General features: G+C 47.3%; 1 protein-coding gene across 5 annotated transcripts in view; it reads right to left on the reverse strand.

Moving 5' to 3' along the window:
• Nucleotides 1-20,793, reverse strand: part of syt1 (synaptotagmin 1) — a 227,332-nt gene that overhangs the window by 7,625 nt on the left and 198,914 nt on the right. For 4 of the 5 annotated variants that reach the window (XM_033037955.1, XM_033037956.1, XM_033037957.1 and 1 more), the window contains 5 exons: nucleotides 19,871-20,055; nucleotides 14,520-14,645; nucleotides 11,584-11,751; nucleotides 7,905-8,072; nucleotides 4,164-4,281 (listed from right to left, as the gene is read on the reverse strand). In XM_033037955.1, the coding sequence (XP_032893846.1) occupies nucleotides 4,164-4,281; nucleotides 7,905-8,072; nucleotides 11,584-11,751; nucleotides 14,520-14,645; nucleotides 19,871-20,055 (765 nt within the window). The remainder of the gene's footprint in view (nucleotides 1-4,163; nucleotides 4,282-7,904; nucleotides 8,073-11,583; nucleotides 11,752-14,519; nucleotides 14,646-19,870; nucleotides 20,056-20,793) is intronic. The other variant, XM_033037960.1, reaches the window with a different exon arrangement.

A 20,793-nucleotide genomic window follows, 5' to 3' on the forward strand; every position in this document is an offset into this window, starting at 1 on the left:
AACTCTGCGGGTGAGGCAGCATCTCTGGAGAACATGGATAGGTGACATTTCGAGTCAGGACATGGACACTAATGGATAGGACAGGTTTAGAGGGATATAGGCCAAATGCAGGCAGATGGGACTAGTATAGATGGGACATGTTGGCCAGAGTGGGCAAGTTGGGCCAAAGGGCCTGCTTCCACACTGTAAGGCTCTAGGACTCTATAACTCTCATTCAGCCTTAGAAACAAGGCACTGGAGGTGCTGGTTGATACACAAAACGAAACAAAGTGCCGGAGTAACTCCAGGGCGTCACGGTGGTGCAGCGGCAGAGATGCTGCCTTACAGCGCCGGAGACCCAGGTTCGATCCTGACAACGGGTACTTCTCTGTACTGAGTTTGCACGTTCTCCCTGTGACCGCGTGGGTTTTCTCCAGGGAGCTCCAGTTTGTACAGATGTACAGGTTTGTAGACTAATTGGCTTGGTATAATTGTAAATTGTCCCTAGTGTGTGTAGGATAGTATTAGTGTATGGGGATTGATGGTCGGCATGGACTCTGTGGGCCAAAAGGCCTGTTTCTGGATCTGTATCTGGATCGCTTAAATAAAAAACTCAGCAAGTCAGGCAGCATCACTGGAGAACACGGATCAGTAACATTTTGGGACTGCAGATGCAGGATGATACACAAAAGGACACAAAATGCTGGAGTAACTCAGCGGGTCAGGCTGCGTCTCTGGAGAACGTGAATAGGCGACGTTTCGGGTTGGGACCCAGGTTCAATCCTGACTACGGGTGCTGTCTGTGTGGAGTTTGTACGTTCTCCCAGTGACTGCTTAGGTTCTCCCCAGGTGCTCTGATATCCTCCTACATTCCAAAGATGTGCAGGTTTGCAGGTTAATTGGCTTCTGTAAATTGTAAATTGTCCCTAGTGTGTAGGGATGGACCTAGTGTATGGGTGATCGTCAGTTGGCACGAACTAATCGAAGGGCCTGTTTCCACATCAAAAACTTAAAGTTTAAAGACACAGTGCTGAATTAACTCAGCGGGTCAGGCAGGATCCCTGGAGAACATGGATAGGCGACGCTTTGGTCTGACGCGCTGAGCTCGTTTAGTTTAATTTAGTCCATTATTGTCACGTGTACGGGGTACATTGAAAACCTCTTTTTGTTGTGTTCTATCCAGTCAGCAGAAGGACCACACTTGATTACAATCAAGCCGTCCACAGTGTACAGATACTGGATAAAGGGTCTAACTTTTAGTGCAAGATAAAGTCCAGCAAAGACCGATTAAAGATAGATCGACGGTCTCCAGTGGGGTAGATGGTAGGTCAGGACCGTTCACTAGTTGGTGAGAGGACGGTTCACTTGCCTGATTACAGCTGGGAAGGAACTGCCTCAGCTACTCCAGCAGTTACTGTCTTCTTTTGCAAACCAGCATCCTTGTTCCTCCATGAATTTCTTTAGTCAGAGGGTGGTGAATCTGTGTAATTCATTACCACAGACGACTGTGGCAGCCGAGTCATTGGGTGTTTTTAAAGCGGAGATTGATAGATTCTTGATTCATAATGGTGTCAAAGGTTACGGGGAGATGGCAGGGGAATGGGGTTGAGACGGAGAGATAGATCAGCCATGATTGAATGGCGGAGTAGACACGACGGGCTGAATGGCCTAATTCGGATCCTAAGACTTATGAACAGTTTCCATAGTATAGGATAGTATAGTATATCTTTATTGTCATTTTCCTGAGTACTCACATACCCAGAGGAAACAAAAAAACGTTGCTTAACCAGTGTCGATTCAGTGTGCAGTAAAAAATAAATAGAAATAAAAATACATATATCATGAACAAATTAAACACTCTACTCTCTACTAAACATCAACAGGCGTTCCGATCGGCAGCGGCACGACAGTGGCTCTGCTGCAGTGTGTCCAGGTTGGTGGTTGGTGCGCGATACTTTGGCAGGGGGCAAAGTCCGTTTATCAGTCTTATAGCCTGCGGGAAGAAGCTGAGGAGCATCCTGCTGGTTTTGCAGCTAATGCTCCTGTACCTCTTCCCAGATGGCAGGGTGGAGAATATGTGATGCGATGGGTGGTAGGGGTCTTTGATGATGGAGATGGCTCTGCTGATACATCTCTTCCTGTATATGTCCAGCAGGAAAGGGAGTGGAGCACCAATAATCCTGCTGGCGGTCTTCACAATCCTGTCTAGTTGGTGCCGTTCGTAAGCCTTGCAGCTCCCGAACCAGGAAGTGATGCCGTAGGTTAATGTGCTCTCGATTGTCCCCCTATAGTCAGTGTCTCTCCAGCGATGGAGATCGTTCCTTTCCAACCTCACTCCATCAACGTCCAAGACCGACCGGGGCAAGGGGGGGGGGGGGGGGTGATATTTACCCGCGTACGGAACTCAAGAACCTACTTGTCTTCGGAGGAAGTCGAAAGATCTGACTTTCAGCGTAATTCACGGTGACTCACACTCCCTGCGGTCGAAATCCATAACAACGTTACGCGATGATTCGGCCCATTGATTGCTTCAGTCACGACCCTCTGCTCGCAGCCCATTAACTGGAGAATTTGTCCTCGCTAATCTTGTTACTGGGTCAGCTTAATCAGCCCTGTCCCCTTGTCAAAATATCAAGTGCCATGCTCAGACCATCCAACATCGTTGCCGCAAGTAACATCCTTGATTTGCAGTGGAATAAATATTTGCTAGTTGCTTTCTTGGTCAGGTTAAAGAGGCCATTTATTTGTGATGACAATTTCCATTAAGACTGCTTACGGCTTCAAAGAATCTTTTGATTAATTGATGCCCGGTTAAGGTCAGACTCTTAAATCAGGATTAACACCATGGGGTAAATAACAAATGTAATCAGTCAGTGGAAACTTCAATGTATCAGTCAAAACATATTCCAAGATATTTCCACGAGCGCTTAATACCTATTGTAGCGCCACAAGGTCCTAATAAGATACAATTTGACAATCACCCTGGAGATGTTCAGTCAAGTGATGAGAGTTTACTTTAGTTCAAGTTTAGTTTCAAGATGCAGCTTGGAAACAAGCCCTTTGGCCCACCGAGTCCGTGCCGACCATCGATCTCCCGTTCACACTAGTTCCACGTTATATCACTTCCCCAACCGCTCCTTACACACACCAGGGGCCAGTTCCAGAGGTCAATTAACCTACAAACCCCCATGTCTTTTGGTTGTGGGAGGAAACCGGAGCATCCAGAGAAAACCCACCAGGTCACGGGGAGAATGTGCATACTGCACACAGACAGTGCCCGAGGCCAGGTTCAAACCCAGGTCTTTTGGCGCTGTGAGGCAGTAGCTCTACCAGCTGTGCACTGCTTCCCCTCTGCATTCGGGCAAAAGATAGAGAAGGGCGAAAACGCACACCGCCAGATTCAGGGACGTCTTCTTCCCAATAACCCTTTCTGGCTTAAGTCCTCCCTCCACCACCTCCAGTTTAAATTCCTTTTGGAATATTTTGGAGGACCAAGAAACCAAGAACCAAGGGACAGTTTCTTCCCAGCTGTTATCAGGCAACTGAATCATCCTACCACAACCAGACAGCAGTCCTGAACTACTAGTTACCTCACTGGTGACCCTCGGACTAACCTTGATCAGATTTTACTGGCTTTACATTGCACTAAACAGCATTCCCTTATACGGTGCAAATGGTTCGATTGTAATCGTGTATCGTCTTTCCATTGAGTGATTAGCACGCAATCAAAGCTTTTCACTGCACCTCGGTACACGTGGCAATAAACTGGACTGGAACTGTTAGCTGTGGAAGAATTTTCTCAAAGAAGTAGGTTTTATTCTGAAGAGAGACGGAGAAGTTTGCAGAGGGAATTTCAGGGTTCGGAGTAATAATGGAAAGATTAACATGGAACATAGAACAGTAGAGCACAGGAACAGGCTATTCAGCCCCCAATGTACACTAGTTCTATCCGACACCAGGGACAATTTACGGAAGCCAGATCCGCACCAGGAGAAAACCCCATGTGGTCGCAGGGAGAACGTGCAAACGTCACGGAGACAGTACCCATAGGCAGAATCGAACCCAGGTCTCTGGCGCTGTGAGGTAACAACATTACTGCTCCACTGTGCCACCTGTATGGCCCTGCTCCTCATCAGATTGGATGTTGCAGCTTAAAATAAAACAGTCCGTGTATATGAGCTTACCCGATAAGCCTCCCACATCCATTTTCTTCAGATTCTTAGCCTCCAGGATAACAACAGTCAGTTTCCCAGCAGTCGGGACATAACGCAGAGAGAAACAAATGTCGCCAAGCTTCTCTTGCTGTGAACACAAATATCAAGGTTTCAAGTACGCCATTAATCAGTGCCTGGGCTATTAGGCTTCTCAGTACTTTTAATGCCAATCTGGCACAGTTGGCAGAGCCGCTGCCTCACACTGCCAGAGACCCGGGTTCGATCCTGACCTCGGGTGCTGTCTGTACGGAGTTTGCACGTTCTCCCTGTGACTGCGTGGGTTTCCCCCGGGTGCTCCGGTTTCCTACCGCATCCCGAAGATTAATTGTAAATTTGTGGAGTTTCCTGAATCTGGCGGTACGAGCTTTCAAGGTTTTGCATCTTCTGCCCGGAAGGAGAGGGGAGGAGAGGGAATGACCGGGGTGAATGAGGTCCTTGATTATTCTTTCCCCCCCCCCCCCCCCCGCTGAGGCAGCGTGAAGTTTTGATAGTGGTGGGTCTAGGTCTGTGTGATGGACCGGGCTACATCCACAACTCCAAGCAGTCTCTCGTGTATCCTTTCCTTAAAACCTCCCAACAAAACGTAGGACTAAATATGAGGTCTGCACAGTGGCACAGCTGATAGAGCCGCTGCATCACATTGTCAGCGACCTGAGTTCAATCCTGACCTTCCTCCTGTTGCCTCTGTTTAAAGTGCCTAAACCCTTCTTCTCTATTTAGCCTCGCTATAAAAGCTAATGAAAGAACCGACCACCAGATTCAGGAACAGCTTCTTCCCCACTTCTCCTTTATCTCCACAGTCTGCACTCTGGTATCCATCTCTTTGCACTACCTACTGTATTTGTGTGTGGTTTGATCATATTCGTGTATGTCATGCTGACAAAGCTTTTCGCTGTATCTTAGTAAACCAATACTAATGCCAGCTCCCTTAATTACTTAATGCATCTAGATTACGCTTGACTTGCACAGGTTCTTAGATAAAGTAAAATGACATAAAACATAGAACAGTACAGCACAAGAACAGGCCTTTCGGCCCACAATGTCTGTGCTGAACATGAAGCGAAGACCATCTCTTTATCTACCTGCTCATCATCCACATCTCTCTATCCCCCCCTCCATATCCATGTGCCTATCCCAGCCTATTTAAAGTCTCTTCATATCTGTCTCCACCACCACCCCCAGCAAGAGTTCCAGGCACCCACCTGTGTAAAACAGTTGCCTTGTGCTTTTCCTTCAAACTTTTCCCCTCTCACCTTAACGTTATGCTTTAATACATTTTTGTTGCGGTTGGTTGCTAATATCACTGCCCGTGACAACAATATTAACTTTAGACTTAGAAACAGCTTGGAAACAAACCCTTCGGCCCATCGAGTCCGGGCTGGCCAGCGATCACCTTGTACATTAGCAATATTCCACATGCCAGGGACATTTTATCAGGATGCATCACGGCTTGGTTTGGGAACAGCTCCATCCGAGACTGCAAGAAATTGCAGTGAATTGTGGACGCAGCCCACACCATCGCACAAACCGACCTCCCTTCTATTGACTCCATGTATACATCACACTGCCATGGCAAGGCCACTAGCATAATCAAGGACGAGTCACATCCTGGCCACACCCTCTTCTCCCATCAGGCAAAAGCTATAGAAGTATGAAAACGCACACCACCAGATTCAGGGACAGTTTCTTCCCAGCTGTTATCAGACAACTGAATCATCCTACCACAACCAGAGAGCAGTGCTGAACTACTATCTACCTCTTTGGTGACCTTCGGACTATCCTTGATCGGACTTTGCTGGCTTTACCTTGCACTAAACGTTATTCTGTTATCATGTATCTATACGGTGTAAATGGCTTGATTGTAATCATACAGTATATAGTCTTTCTGCAGACTTCTACAAAAGCTTTTCACTGTTCCTCGGTACACGTGACAATAAACTAAACTGAACTGAAACTAACCTGACAATTTACAGAATCCAATTAACCTACATACCCGTACGTCTTTGGAGTGTGGGGGGAAACTGGAGCACCTGGAGAAAACCCACAGGGTCACAGGGAGAACGTGCAAACTCCATACAGACAGCACCTGAGGTCAGGATTGAACCTGGGTCTCCAGCGCTGTAAGGCAGTGACTCTACCGCTGCGCCCTGTCAGAAGACCTTCAAGCGATCGAGAAAAACCTTTTCAAAAATGGTGAAATTAAATTCAATATGAAGCGTCATTAATAACATTCAAAAGGAAAACAACTAAATGGTTTTGTCTTCATATTCTTGTCAATTGTACCCTGGCTGCACAGTACAGACATAGAACGAAGGAACCAACCGCGCAAGGCTACGTTTATTAAATCATTTAAGGGAGCCGCTCCGTTCTGAATGAATGGCAACATCTGGGGAAGCAGCATTTTTGTATCAGGCACTCTGAAGCCTGCTGAGGAGAAAATGTGAGTTCAAGTCCCACCACAGCAGCGACATCATTTAAATTCAGTTAATTAAGTAAATGTGGGATTAATAATGAAAAGTAATTGTAAGATTTTCACAGATGCTTAAGGCAATATAAGCCATGCGCTTTAGTTCTAAGCCGGAACACTTCAACTACGAGTCTTTGAACTGCCACTGCAGATGACATTTCAAGTCTTGGAGTGTGCAGTGGCACAGTGATAGAGTGTGGATACTGGCCCATCTGTACAACTTGCCCACACTGACCAACATGCCCCATCTACACTAGTCCCACCTGTCTAGTTTTTCCCCATATACCTCTAAACCTACCCTTTCCAAGTACCTTTTTATTAAACGTTGCGATAGTACCTGCTGCCTTATCGCGCCAGAGACCTGGCTACACGTGCGGTCTGTACGGAGTTTGTACGTCCTCCCTGTGACCGCGTGGGTTTTCTCTGGGTGCTCTAGTTTGCTCCCACATGTCAAAGACATGCAGGTTTGTAGGTTCATTGGCTTCTGTAAATTGTCCCTAGCGTGTGGGATAGAACTAGTGTACGGGATAATTGTGGGTCGGCGCAGCCTGTTTCCACGCTGTAACTCTAAATCTAAACTAAAAGTCATAGAGTGATGCAGCACAGAATCAGGCCTTTTGGCCCGTCTTGTCCATGCTAACTCTGGACATCTATACTATACCATTTAGCCACATTTGGTCCATAGTCTTCTATGCCTTGGTAATTCATGTACTCTACATTTTGGTTTCATCTTAATTTTAGTCCAACCGTCTGCCCATCTAAACCCCTTGCCTGTGTTCAACTCAGGGACAAAATCTTCCCAGCTGTTATCAGGCAACTGAACCATCCTGTCACCAACTAGAGGGCCATCCTGACGTGCCATTTATCTTGTTGGACTATCTTTAATCGTACATTACTGGACTTTATCTTGGACTAAACATTATACCCGTTATCCTGTATCTACACTGTGGACGGCTCAATTGTACCCGTGTGTAGGAAGGAACTGCAGATGCTGGTGCACATCAAAGATAGACACAAAGTGCTGCAGTCTGAAGAAGGGTTCCAACCCAAAACGTCACCCATCCTTACACTGCCTGACCCGCTGAGTTAACCCAGCACTTTGTGTCTAACTTTGATTGTAATCATGCATATCATACACTGACTGGCCAGCGTGCAACAAAAGGCTTTTCACTGTACCTCGGTACACCTGACAAGAATAAACTCAACTAAAACTCTGGCCGCCCGGAGTCACGTGGCACACCAACCTCCTCTTTCTCGGCTCCCTGCAGGTCCCGCCACTCCTCGGTCACGTGGCCAAAGTCCACGGTGTTCATCGGCACCTTCGCCTCCCCGATCACGTCGTGCTTAGAGAAGCGGTCAAAGTCGTACACCGCCATCACCAGCGTCTTCCCACCCAGTTCGGAGTACGGGATCTGGATTGGGAGAGGGAACAACAACCCAGTGAAGGAGGGATCTTCACTCACTGCTTTAATTTCTGTTAAAAACAACGGGTGCTCTGTCTGTATGGAGTTTGCACATTCGTAGGTTAAGATAGACACAAAATGCTGGAGTAACTGACATTGTAGTGGGGGGCGGGGGGGGGGGGGGGAGAAGAATGTTGGAAAATGTGGGTGAGGGACAAAGTCTGGTGAGTGATAGGTGGATACAGGTGAGGTAGGTATTATTGGCAGGTGGAGAGAGTAAGTGACAAAAGTTGAAGTTGAAATGGAGACAAAAGGGTGTCAGATATGGAGAGAGTTTGTATGTGACCTCACTTTTGCAATTCATGAAACTACGATCAGAGATACTTAAAATATAGCAGAAAATAGGCAGTGGTAGAGTTGCTGCCTCAAGGGCCTGTCCCACACAGGCGACTTTTTAGGCGCATGCAGGAGACTCTGTGCTCGCCTCATGATCGCCACATGTTCGCTGGTGGTCTCTGGTGAGTCTCCTTCATGGTCGCGAGGAGTTTCCGCATTCTGGGAACTAGTCGCGGCCTCATTATGATCCTCGCAAATTTTTCAACCTGATGAAATATTCTATGCGACAAAAAATTGGTCGCAATGGAGAAAATCGATAATCCTGTAGTCGTAGGTGCAGTTGTAGTTGGGTCGCCATGTATTTATGGGTAGTCGAGGTAGTCGTGGGTGGTTTTAGTTAATTGCCTTTGCTGACCAGGCATTTTCATTGGCTCATTGGGGGGAAAAAACGCAAGCACGAGTTTTCAGAACCAAGGATAACCGACCGGTAATGTTAACTGCCCGCCAAACTTCACAGCTGTGTATCTCTGGCTTATTAAAATTTGTCTGGCTTCGTAAAAGTGTCTCAACTCCTTCTCCCCCCTTATCCCCTCCCCCCTCGTTTAAAGGACTTACCATACACTGTGCTAGACGTCTTAACCTTCCTGTTCATCGCGGTGTGTGTCTGTATCACCTTGGCTATGCACCGTGTGAATTTCAGACAGCGCTCCCCCGCTTTCCCTGCCCCCCGCCTTTGCGGTGTGTTTGTGTGTGTTTGTGTGTGTGTTCCACTCTGACAGTCGCCGCTCCAGTTCCCGGTTTTTCATGCGAGTGCCGCGTGCTTGACAGTCGCTGGCAGTCTGCTGCAAAATCGCCTAAGTGGGACAGGCCCTTTACAGTGCTTGCAGCACCAGAGGCCCGGGTTCGATCCTGACTACGGGGGCTGTCTGTACGGTTTGAATGTTCTTCCCGTGACCTGCGTGGGTTTTCTCAGAGATCTTTGGATTCCTCCCACACTCCAAAGACGTCCAGGTTTGCAGGTTAAATTTATTCCAAGTGTAAATTGTCCCCCAATGTATAGTGTTAGCGCATGGGGATCGCTGGTCGGTGCAGACCTGGTGGGCCGAAGGGCCTGTTTCCACACTGTATCTCTACAACTAAAACTGAAAGAAACACATGAGATGCGGCTTTCTATAATAGGAATTTTTAGACTGAGAGAGAGAGATAGAGAAATCTGATGGAAAATCGTGCTGATGGGATTGAGTCATCTGCTTCATTGTGAACCCTCTTGCGCTTGTGTCCACCGTACCAATCAACACATTAAAATATTAAATGAAGTGGCAGATTATTTGACAATCACCGCTGGACAAACCATTCGCTGACGAGACGCGCTGGGAGTTAATATTTTGCTTTCAGAGTGTAATGTGTCACGCCCAGCTTGCTATTTATTTCACATGACCCTGTCCACCTGCCTCTATTTCTCATTCCATGTGTGAATGAAAAATAAAGTGCTAAATGAAAAATGAACACCTTTTCCTTGACTTCGGTGTGAAGAAATTACAGGGAACAACGGTGGCTTCCAATTATACAGTCAACGTCTCTGCAGCAAGATGCCCCGAGGTGCATCACAGGTGTGTTAACGATAATACACAACGTAAACTAGAAACAGGCCCTTCGGCCCACAAGGTCCATGCCGAACATGATGCCAAGTGTTTTGTGTCTATAGCCTGGTGTGAACCAAACATACAGTGTTGGAGGGACTCAGCGGGTCAGGCAGAATCCGTGGAGTGAATGGACAGGTGACGTTTCTGGAATTCTCTGCCACAGAAGGTAGTTGAGGCCAGTTCATTGGCTATATTTAAGAGGGAGTTAAATGTGGCCCTTGTGGGCTCAGGGGGTATGGAGAGAAGGCAGGTACAGGATACTGAGTTGGGTGATCAGCCATGATCATATTGAATGGCGGTGCAGGCTCGAAGGGCCGAATGGCCTACTCCTGCACCTATTTTCTATATTTCAGGTCAGGACCCTTCTTCTGATTGATGGTGAAGATGGGGGGGGAGGTGGAAAAGGGAGGTGGGGATGGGTTAAAGCCTGGCAAGTGATAGGTGGATATGGGTGAGGGAGTTTGATTGTAGATGGGTGGAATAAGACAAAAGGGTGTCAGCTCAGGAGAGAAGAGGAAGAGTGAAATATAAAGCCAGAGGGAGGGACATGGGTGGGAGGGCACAGGGTGAGATGGGGGGTGAAAGGGAAATGTGGGTTTGGGGCGGAGAGTTGTGTGTACAAAGGGGGGGGGGGGGAGGGTGAGGAGTAGGGTAACTGTGGGTGGTGGGAGATAGATGGAGAAATGGAGGAGCACTGGTGTGGGGCACAGGAAGGAGAGAGGGATGGGGGCTTCTGTCCACTGCTGGATTGTTGTTTTCTCATGCAACATAGCAAGAAGCTGAGAGGAGTCTGAGGAAGCGTCCTGAGCCAAAATGTCATCTGTCCATTCCCTCCACAGATGCTGCCTAACCCGATGAGTTCCTCCAACACTTTGTGTTTTGCCCCAGCATCTGCAGCCTCTTGTATCTCCATCGAAAGAAGTAGGAGTTCACGCTAGCTGATGCAAGTATATCCCGTCTTAAATCAGGACAAAAATGTTCACTGCTCTGCAGGTGTGGGGACGGAGAGAGGGGCGGTCTGAAGAAGGGTTTCGACCCGAAACATCACCCAGAGACATTTACTCCAGAGATGCTGCCCGATCCGCTAAGTTATTCCAGCACTTTATGTCTATCTATGGAATTTAGATGGAGAGGGTTGTAGGAGGAGATTACTGGGTTTAAAATGACCTCATTCTATGCTCCGAACACGATTTATTGACACATCTCTGAGCAGTAATATGTCACAGAGTTTCAACAGGTACCAAGTTCAGAACAAGTTCAGTTGGTAGGCACACAAAGCTGGAGTGACTTAGCGGGTCAGACAGCATCTCTGGAGAAAAGGAATAGGGGACATTTTGGGACAAGATCCTTCTTCAGACTGAGAGTCGGGGGGGAAAGGGAAAAGAGAGATAGAGATGGTGATGTAGAGAGATGTATGGAGCAAATGAATGAAAGATATGAAAAAGTAACGAAGACAAAGGAAACATGTAATTGTTGGCCATGGACGAGGTGAAAATGAGTTCAGTTGGCCTGTACAGGGTGCGAAACGCAGAAAAGATTACCTTGAAGATGAAGGACTCGTTAAAAACTGGATTCAGTGTCTTTCGGTGGACTTTAGTCTCGTACTTCTTCTTCTTGTCAGGCAGGAGGAAGACTTTCACGTAGGGGTCGGATGTGCCTCCCATGTCCAGGGCCGGGAGGTCAGCAGCTTGAATAATCCCCACGATTAGCTGTGGTACCAAACACAAGAAAGGGCTGTCACATGAGGCGTTAGGATGTCGGCTCATATGTTCACATTTAGGTGAATGAGATGTGACTTCATTGAAATGTACACAATTCTTTGAAGTCTTGACAAGGTTGATACTGGGAGGATATATTCATTTGTTGGTTTTCACTTTGTTTTTCTTTTCAAGTTTGAAGCAGCGTGGGCTTTGACAAATATAGCATCAGGAACATCTCTCCCGACCAAGGTGGTCATAGAGGCTGGTGCTGTTCCCATTTTTATTTAGGCATCACTTCGAGGGAAGACCATATTTGGAGTATTGTGTGTAGTTCTGGTCCCCCCATTCAAGAGCGGAACTCGCGATCAAAACATGGAGGGGACGGGGGACACACGCGCACACGCGCACACGCGCGCACACACGCACACACGCGCACACACGCACACGCGCACACGCACACACACGCATGCACACATACGCACACGCACACACACGCACACACGCGCACACGCACACACACGCACACGAGGCTTCGGAGGCTCAATCCAGCGCTAAATGCAGCTCAACTGCGTGTCTCACTGGGTTAACTACATCCCTGTCTGGACTGACGGGATACCAGCGCTGCTTCTCTGCGCTGGCCATATTTCCCGCAAGTCCAGGAAGGCTGTAGGCTCACCTGGCGGGACAGGCAGAGTTAGCTGGGTTTAGCGCTGTTTCTCTGCGCTGGCCCGTCTGATTCCTGACCAAAGATCCTATAGCGGAGGATCTTTGCTGCCGACCTCTCTGGCCACCCGCGGGGGGGGGGGGGGTACTCGGGAGGGGACGGGACAGCGCCGGAGACCCGGCCAGGACCAATCGATCCTGGCTGCCGATCTGCCCGAAGATCTTAGAGCGGAGCATCTAAGATCTTTGGATCCGCCTGGTCTGTGCCACGTCTCCCTCCTCCAATCACCGCACTCTATCCTCAGTCCCCCCCCCCCCACGTCTCCCTCCTCCAATCATCGCGCTGAATCATGTCCCGCCCCCATTGCCTGCTGACCAACGTCTCTCTCGTCCAATCGGCGCCCTCGATCATCAGTCCCACCCCCACTGTCTCGCGGAAAGCGGAGATTTCACCGGGTTTTAAAATCCGGTTTACAAAAACGTGGGGGGGGGGGATGTCCCCCACCTCTCAAAACATGGAGGGGACGTGTCCCCTCTGGCCCCCCCCCCCGGGTTTTCCGCCCCTGCCCCCATTACAGGGAAGAAGTGGAGACTTTGGAGAGGGTGCGGAGGAGGTTGACCAGAATGCTGCCTGGATTAGAGTGTATTAGTTATAAGGTTGGACAGACCTGCATTGTAGACAGTCAGAATCATTTTCCCAGGATGGGGAAAAAAGCAAATAATAGAGGGCATGGCTTTAAGGCGAGAGGGGCAACGTTTAAAGGGGATGTCTGGGGCAGGTTTTTTACACAGAGGATGGTGGGTGCCTGGAACATTTAAAAGACTTTTGGATATCCAGGGAATGGAGTGATATGGGTTATGTGCAGGTAGATAAGTGATGGTCTTGGCATTGTGTTCAGCACAGACTTTGTGGGCCGAAGGGCCTGCAGTCGTGTTGTACTGTTCAAAATTCTCTGTTCTATGCTCTATGTTCTATGATCGACTCGACTAAGAGGGACCCGTTGGGTCCCATCCCCTTAACGCGCGGTTGCGGGGGGGCGCAGCCTATGGCGCCACGCACACACTAACCACTCCCCACATGCACACTAACTACCCCCCACACACACTAACCACTCCCCACATGCACACTAACTACCCCCCACACACACTAACCACCCCCTTTGATATTAAATTAATATTAGTCATTGGCTCCTTTGAGAGCCAATGAATAATTGGGAGAGGTGAGGGGGAGAGGGGATGGAGGGGAAGGGGTGGGGGGGAGGGGAGGGAGGGTGGGGAAGAGGGGGGGGGAGGGGGGAAGAGGGGAGGGACAGAGAGAGGAGGGAGAGAGAGGAGAGGGAGAGAGGAGGGGGGAGAGGGGGGTTAGGGGGAGAGTGGGGGAGAGGAGGGGAGAGAGATGAGGGTAGAGGGAGAGTGGGGGAGAGGAGGGAGAGAGAGAGGGGGAGAGAGAGGGGGTGAGAGAGAGGAGAGGGAGAGAGGAGGGGGGAGAGAGAGGAGGGGGGGAGAGAGGAGGGGGGGAGAGAGGAGAGGGAGAGAGGAGGGGGGAGAGAGAGGAGGGGGGGAGAGAGAGGAGAGGGGAGAGACAGCTCAGGGGGGCGACAGCTCGCGGCCCGGGGACTGCTCGCAGGGGGTTGGCAGCTCGCCGCCCGGGTCAGCTCGCGGGGGGCGGCAGCCTGCGTGGGGGGGACGTCACTTGCAACGCAGACGCAGCACTCCGAGCCTGCAGCACTCAGAGCCCGCAGCACGCTGAGCCATTGTGACCGTCATCAGCCAAAGCCGCTCGGTTTCTATTTTCAAAGACATTTCAGATTTGTGAACAATTTCATAAATAACTCGAGAAATAAAGAATGAATTTTTCAGATAAGACAATTTTGGACTCCACGGGATAAAACTCTACAGGAATATGTAAAAATGTTCCCGTTCGCGCGTCGTTTTTTCGAGTAAATGTGATCACACACAAACAAATAAATACACACACACACATCCAAGATCAGAGTTTTACAGTTAAAATGATGTTCTAAGTTCTATGTTCCATGATCTATGTTCTATGATCTATGTTCTATGTTCTATGTTCTAAGATCTATGTTCTATGTCTGGGAGAAATTTGACCACACCTGATTGTTCTGAAAGTCGTAATCCAACGAAAATTGAAGTTTCCCCAGCTTCTCCTCCTCTTTCTCTTCTTCCATCCCCTCCTCCGTTAGACCTGTCTCTGCGTCATCGTCTTCTTCCTTCAAAGCCTGCAGGTAGGACAGACACACTGTGATGCAATGCTTGTTCCCATTGACCAGGACTTACAGGTGGGCAGGTCACATCAGACCCGACCAACACCACTACAAGCAGCAAGTGTTGACTTAGTCTGCATCAGCTCCGACATAAAGCAGGGCTTCCTAATCACACCCCAGCGAAGTGGCTTCAGAACCGGCCATTAATTTGTGTCAAGTGCACAATCTCGCAGGCAAACATTTTACACTTGCAAACTTGACCTAAAGCTCATAGATAAATGAGGAGCCAGTGGTGATATCTCGATACGAAGTTGTAACTACAACATGCTTGAACAGGCAGGACCATATCAATATACAGTATATCACAACTGAATCCAGCAATGCATGCAATATAACTAACATTAGACTTGCATAAGACTTTAATGTCTATTGCAACCCCCACCACCCTCTCCAAAACCGTGGGCCAAATAGGCTTCACATGACAAGGCTTTCATTTTGGGTATTTTATTAATATTTGTACTTAGAGAGAGCAGGAACATGCCATTGATAGTTTCCTGAGCAAAGCATGGATTGATCCCAACACAACTTGAGAACTCTTAGCTTGAAACCAACGAGATTTTCGGATAATGGATAGATTTCACTCAAAGCATTTCACTGTACCTAGGTACATGTGACAGTGAAGTTTCATTGAATCATAAACTTTATCTTGAATGGGATTTTACAAAACAGATCACAGTTTATGTTGGAATATAATGACCGGGCAATTTTGGAGTCAGGGGATAGACGGTGATCTTTCTTGATCTCATTTGGACCATCTCGGACCTCACTTGGGATATCATGGACTATTCATCTTTTGGGTGGCGTGTTAAGTTGAGGCCCTTTCCCCTCTGTCAAGTGGATGTGAAAGATCCTGCGGCACTATTTCAAAGAAAGTTTGGTTAGTCCGCATTTGGAGTCCGTTTGGCTAGTCCGCCCCGTTACAGTAAGGATGTGGAGACTTTGGGGAGGATGCAGGAGAAGTTCACCAGAATGATGCCTAGATCAAGAGCCATAAAGAGAGGTTGGACAAACTTGGGGATCATTTTCTCTGGAGGTTGTGGTTGAGGGGAGACCTGATAGAAGTTTATAAAATTATGAGAGGCATAGATAGGGTAGACAGTCAGTACCTTTTTCCTGACTAGTCAGAACCTACTTTATGCCATCTAGTAAATGCCAAATACTAGCCGACTTTGCAGGCTGGTATCTCGGTCCCCTGGTGGCCTAAGTAGACCGTTCCTGTACCGTTAGACACCTCTTGGAGGCCGTGACCTCTGTTGGTCCAGCAAAACAGATAATCCAGAAAGGCTCTGGAACCAAGGGTGTTGGAAGATCGGTGGTGTGCCTGTATTTGATAACAGTGACCTGTGGGCTAGAGACTTGATGATGGATTCATACAGCATGGAAACACGCCCTTCAACCTACTGAGTCCATGCTGGCCATCAACCATTCATTTACACCAATTCTGCACTACTTCCATTTTATTCTCCCCACATTCCCATCAATTCCCGCCAGATTCTACCACCCACCCACACACACACAGGCCAATTTACCCTTCAAACTACATGTCTTTGGTATTGGGAGGTTGGGAAGCTCTATTCCGACTGGCTCATTTAAAATGGACTCCCCTTGCGTTATAAACCTTCGGTGATAATGTGATCTTTAGTATATTCAGCTTCACCCGATCATAAACAAAGTAAAATGAGACTTGGTTATGGGTTCTTGGCCAAAACGTGCTTAAATATACAATAGAGGCACAGCGGTAGAGTTGCTGCCTCACGGCGCCAGAGACCTGACTTTAATCCTGAAGACTGGAGCTGTCTGTGTGGAGTTTGTACGTTCTCCCTGTGACCGTGTGGGTTTTCTCCGGGTGCTCTAGTTTCCTCGCACATTTCGAAGACATGTAGGTCTGTAGGTTGATTGGCTTCTGTAAACTATCCCTAGAGTGTAGGATAGAACTAATGTACGGGGTGATTGTTGGTTAGTGTGGACTCGGTGGACCGAAAGGCGGGATTCCACGCTGTATCACCAACTGAACTAAAAGGAGCACAAGAGGTCTTGTAAATCTAGATCAATTTTGCACTGGGTTTCAGATTCATCATCTTTGCTCCTGCCGTGATGGTGAAATATTGAGTAAAAGGACCATTATTCTTCAAATCAAAGTTGGTTTAGCTCCACAGTGTGCAAGAAGAGTCAGCTATCTTACTGGAGGAAACAAGGCGGAGAGGTCTAGGCAACCAAACAACAAGAGAAACCTACCCCAGTGGACAGTCCAGAAATAGTCATGAGACACAACACAGATGAAGAAGGGCATAGAAGGAAGAAACACAAATTATAACAACCACACACAAACAGTAACGGGAGAAACTCGGCAAACACCGATCATGGATCACAATTAAAAACAACAGAACATTATACAATTCACCAATAGTTATCACACATTCTTCTCTACATTCTTGCTACAAAATAGTGATGTATAGTCATAGATAGTTTACTGAACTGTAATGTAAAGTATAGTAGCGTGTACTTTACTGGACTGCAATGTAATGTAATGTATAGTTTATCGAACTGTAATGTAATGTATAGTGTATTAAACTGTAATGTAAATGTAGGCCAATGTGTAGTTTACTGAACTGTAATGTAACGATTAGTAATGTATAGTTCACTGTACTTGAATGTAATGATGTATAGTAATGTATGGTTTACCGAACGGTGATGTAATGTATAGTTTACTGAATGGTAATCCAATGTGCAGTAATATATAGCTTACTGGACTGTAATGTAATGTGTAGCTTTTCACTATACCTCGCTACATGTGACAATAAACTAAACTAAAACTAAAACTAGTTTACAGAACTGTTATATAATGTATAGCAATGTATACTTTACTGAACTAAATGCAAAAAAAGAATTTCACTGTACCTCTGAACCTGTGATAACAAAAAAACATTTAACCATTGAAATACATTACAATTTTTCAGAGATATTTGTAAATTCAACACGTCACTCATTACAAGTTAAAATATAAATATTTGCACAGTCTATTGTGAGTTCTCCTGGTCACATCACAATGCAGATATAATTGGGTCAAAGGTTCTGCAAAATGACTTGTTAAGTACAATTTTCAATGGTTGGTCGGCAGTGCAGAGAGTTAGTAACATCGAATTAAAAGCAAATAGAAGAAAGTGAATGGCATGTTGGCCTTTATAACAAGAGGAATCGAATATAGGAGCAAAGATGTCCTGCAGTTGTACAGATCCCTAGTGAGACCACACCTGGAGTATTGTGTGCAGTTTTGGTCCCCTGAATTGAGGAAGGACATTCTTGCTATTGAGGGAGTGCAGCGTAGGTTTACAAGGTTAATTCCCGGGATGACGGGACTGTCATATGCTGAGAGAATGGAGCAGCTGGGCTTGTACACGCTGGAGTTTAGAAGGATGAGAGGATATCTCATTGAAACATATAAGATTGTTAAGGGCTTGGACATGTTAGAGGCAGGAAACATGTTCTCGATGTTGGGGGAGTCCAGAACCAGGGGCCACGGTTTAAGAATAAGAAGTAAGCCATTTAGAATGGAGACGAGGAAACACTTTTTCTCACAGAGAGTGGTGAGTCTGTGGAATTCTCTGCCTCAGAGGGCGGTGGAGGCAGGTTCTCTGGATGCTTTCAAGAGATAGGGCTCTTAAAAATAGCGGAGTCAGGGGATATGGGGAGAAGGCAGGAACGGGGTACTGATTGTCCTGGGCCCAGCACACAGATATAAGCAGCACTGCAGCTTTCTGAGAGGTTTAAAGACATTTGGCACAGAATACTCCCTCAGATGGACAGTATTGCAGCCTGGTACGGCAATGCCAAACCCACAGGAAGGCAAGAGGCTGCAGGGAGTGGTGGACTCAGCCCGGTCTAGCACGGGCACAGCCCTCCCCACCATCGCGAGCATCGACACCAGGCGCTGCCTCATGAAGGCGGCATCTACCATCAAGGATCCCCACCATCCGGGCCGCGCCCTCGTCTCACTGCCACCGTCGGGCAGGAGGTACAGAAACTTGAAGTTCCACACCACCAGTTTCAGGAACGGCTACAACCATCAGGTTCTTGAACAACCCTAATCCTACCTTGACAACAGAGCACTACGGACCTCTTGAACTATCTTGAACTACCACACTATCCATCCCCTCTCAACTTAACACCAGTTCTTAACTCCGTTAGTTATCTTGATTTCCAACGTGAAGAATGAATTACATTTATTTAGCGGCTTTCACGTCCTTGAAATCTCCCAGAGTGCTCTAATGCTGTCACAGTAGGTTTTGACAGGTATTTATTGTTGTAACATAGAAAGTGAGGCAGTCATTCCTTGCGCAATCTCCTGCAAGCCATGATGAGATAATGAGCGGAAAATTAACTTCAGTATCGCCCCTCCCACATTGCGGCACTCCCTAATAAAGATGGTGATATCATTGTATGATTGTATACTTAGTATTGGGGAATATTTGTTCCACTCGTATTATGGTGGTGGGTTTTATTTTGATTTATTTCGTATTGTACATGTTATTGTAAATAATTGAATTAATTATTTTTGGTTAAAAAGAAATTAGTTCTGATGCACCCCCTCAGTACTGCCCCTCCCACAGTGCTGCCTTAGTACTACCCCTCCCACAGTGGCGCAGAGGTAGAGTTGCTGCATTACAGCGCCAGAGGCCCGCGTTCGATCTTGATCTTGGGTGCTGACTGAACAGAGTTTGTATTTTTTCCCTGTGACCGCGTGGGTTTTCTCTGGGTGCTCCGGTCTCCCCCCACACTCCAAAGATATGCGGGGTTTTAGTTTTATTGTCTTTGGAAAACTGTAAAATTGTTGCTAGTGTGTTAGTGAAAGGGGTGATCATTGGTCGGCATGGACTCAGTGGGCCAAAGGGCCTATATCCATGTTATATCTCTAAAGTATCTCTAAAGTCATTGGAGACCCTTGTACTATCTTTAATCGGACTTTACTGGATTTTACCTTGCACCAAGTGTTATTCCCTTTATCCTGTATCTGTACACCATGGATGGCTTGATTGTAATCATGTCTTTCCACTGACTGGATAGCATGCAACAAACAAGCTTTTCACTATACCTCGGCACACGTGACAATAATAAACTAAACTAAACAGAACAAGGTCTCTCCGTCCCTTAGACAAGTAGCTCAGGTGATTCCCGTACGTTACCTGGTCTGTGCCCGACTTTCCCATCTCCTTCACATCTTTCATGGTCATGGCATTCTTTCCCCCCTTCTCCTTTCCCTTCTTCTTGTTCTTCTTCTTCAGCAGGCATTTCTTGCAGACGCAGAAGCAGCAGGTTAGGACGAGCAGTACGGCGACGATGGCGATAGCAACCAAGGCCCATGGCGGCACTGTAACGACAAGATCCACAGGAAGACATGCCACGTCAGAGGGGACAGGGCTGGCCTCTTGACAGCCACAGAACACCAGGCTGATACAGTTCCGTGGGGTCGTGCAGCATGGGAACAGACCCTTTGGCCCACTGAATCCGTGCTGACCACCAAGCACTAATACACACCAATCCCATTGTTTAGTTTAGGTTGGAAGCTCATTAACTATCGGAGCAGAATTAGGCCATTCTGCCCATTGTCTACTCTGCCATTCTCATGGCTGATCTATTTCTCCTCCTCAACCCCATTCTCCTGCTTTCTCCCATAACCCCTGACATCCTTATTAATCAAGAACCTACCAATCTCCACCTTAAAAATATTCATTCACTTGGCCTCCACATCCTTCTGTGGCAATCGAATTCCACAGATTCACCACCCTCTGAATAAAGAAATTCCTCATCTCCTTTTTAAAGGTATGTCCTTTTATTCTGTGGCTGTGCCCTCTGGTCCTAGACTCGCCCATTTATGGAAACATCCTCTCCACATCCACTCCATTCAGGCCTTTCACTATTCAGTAAGTTTCAATGAGTTCTCCCCTCATCCTTCTAAACATCAGCGAGTACAGTGTCAGTGTCAGTCAAATGCTCATCATATGTTAACCCAATCATCCCAGGGATCATTCTTGTAAAAAGTTTAGCTTTGAGATACAGCATGAAAAGAGACCCTTCGGCCCACCGAATCAATGCTGACACCAAGCCC

The sequence above is a fragment of the Amblyraja radiata genome, chromosome 19, assembly GCF_010909765.2.
Source record: "Amblyraja radiata isolate CabotCenter1 chromosome 19, sAmbRad1.1.pri, whole genome shotgun sequence".
Taxonomy (NCBI): Eukaryota; Metazoa; Chordata; class Chondrichthyes; order Rajiformes; family Rajidae; genus Amblyraja; species Amblyraja radiata.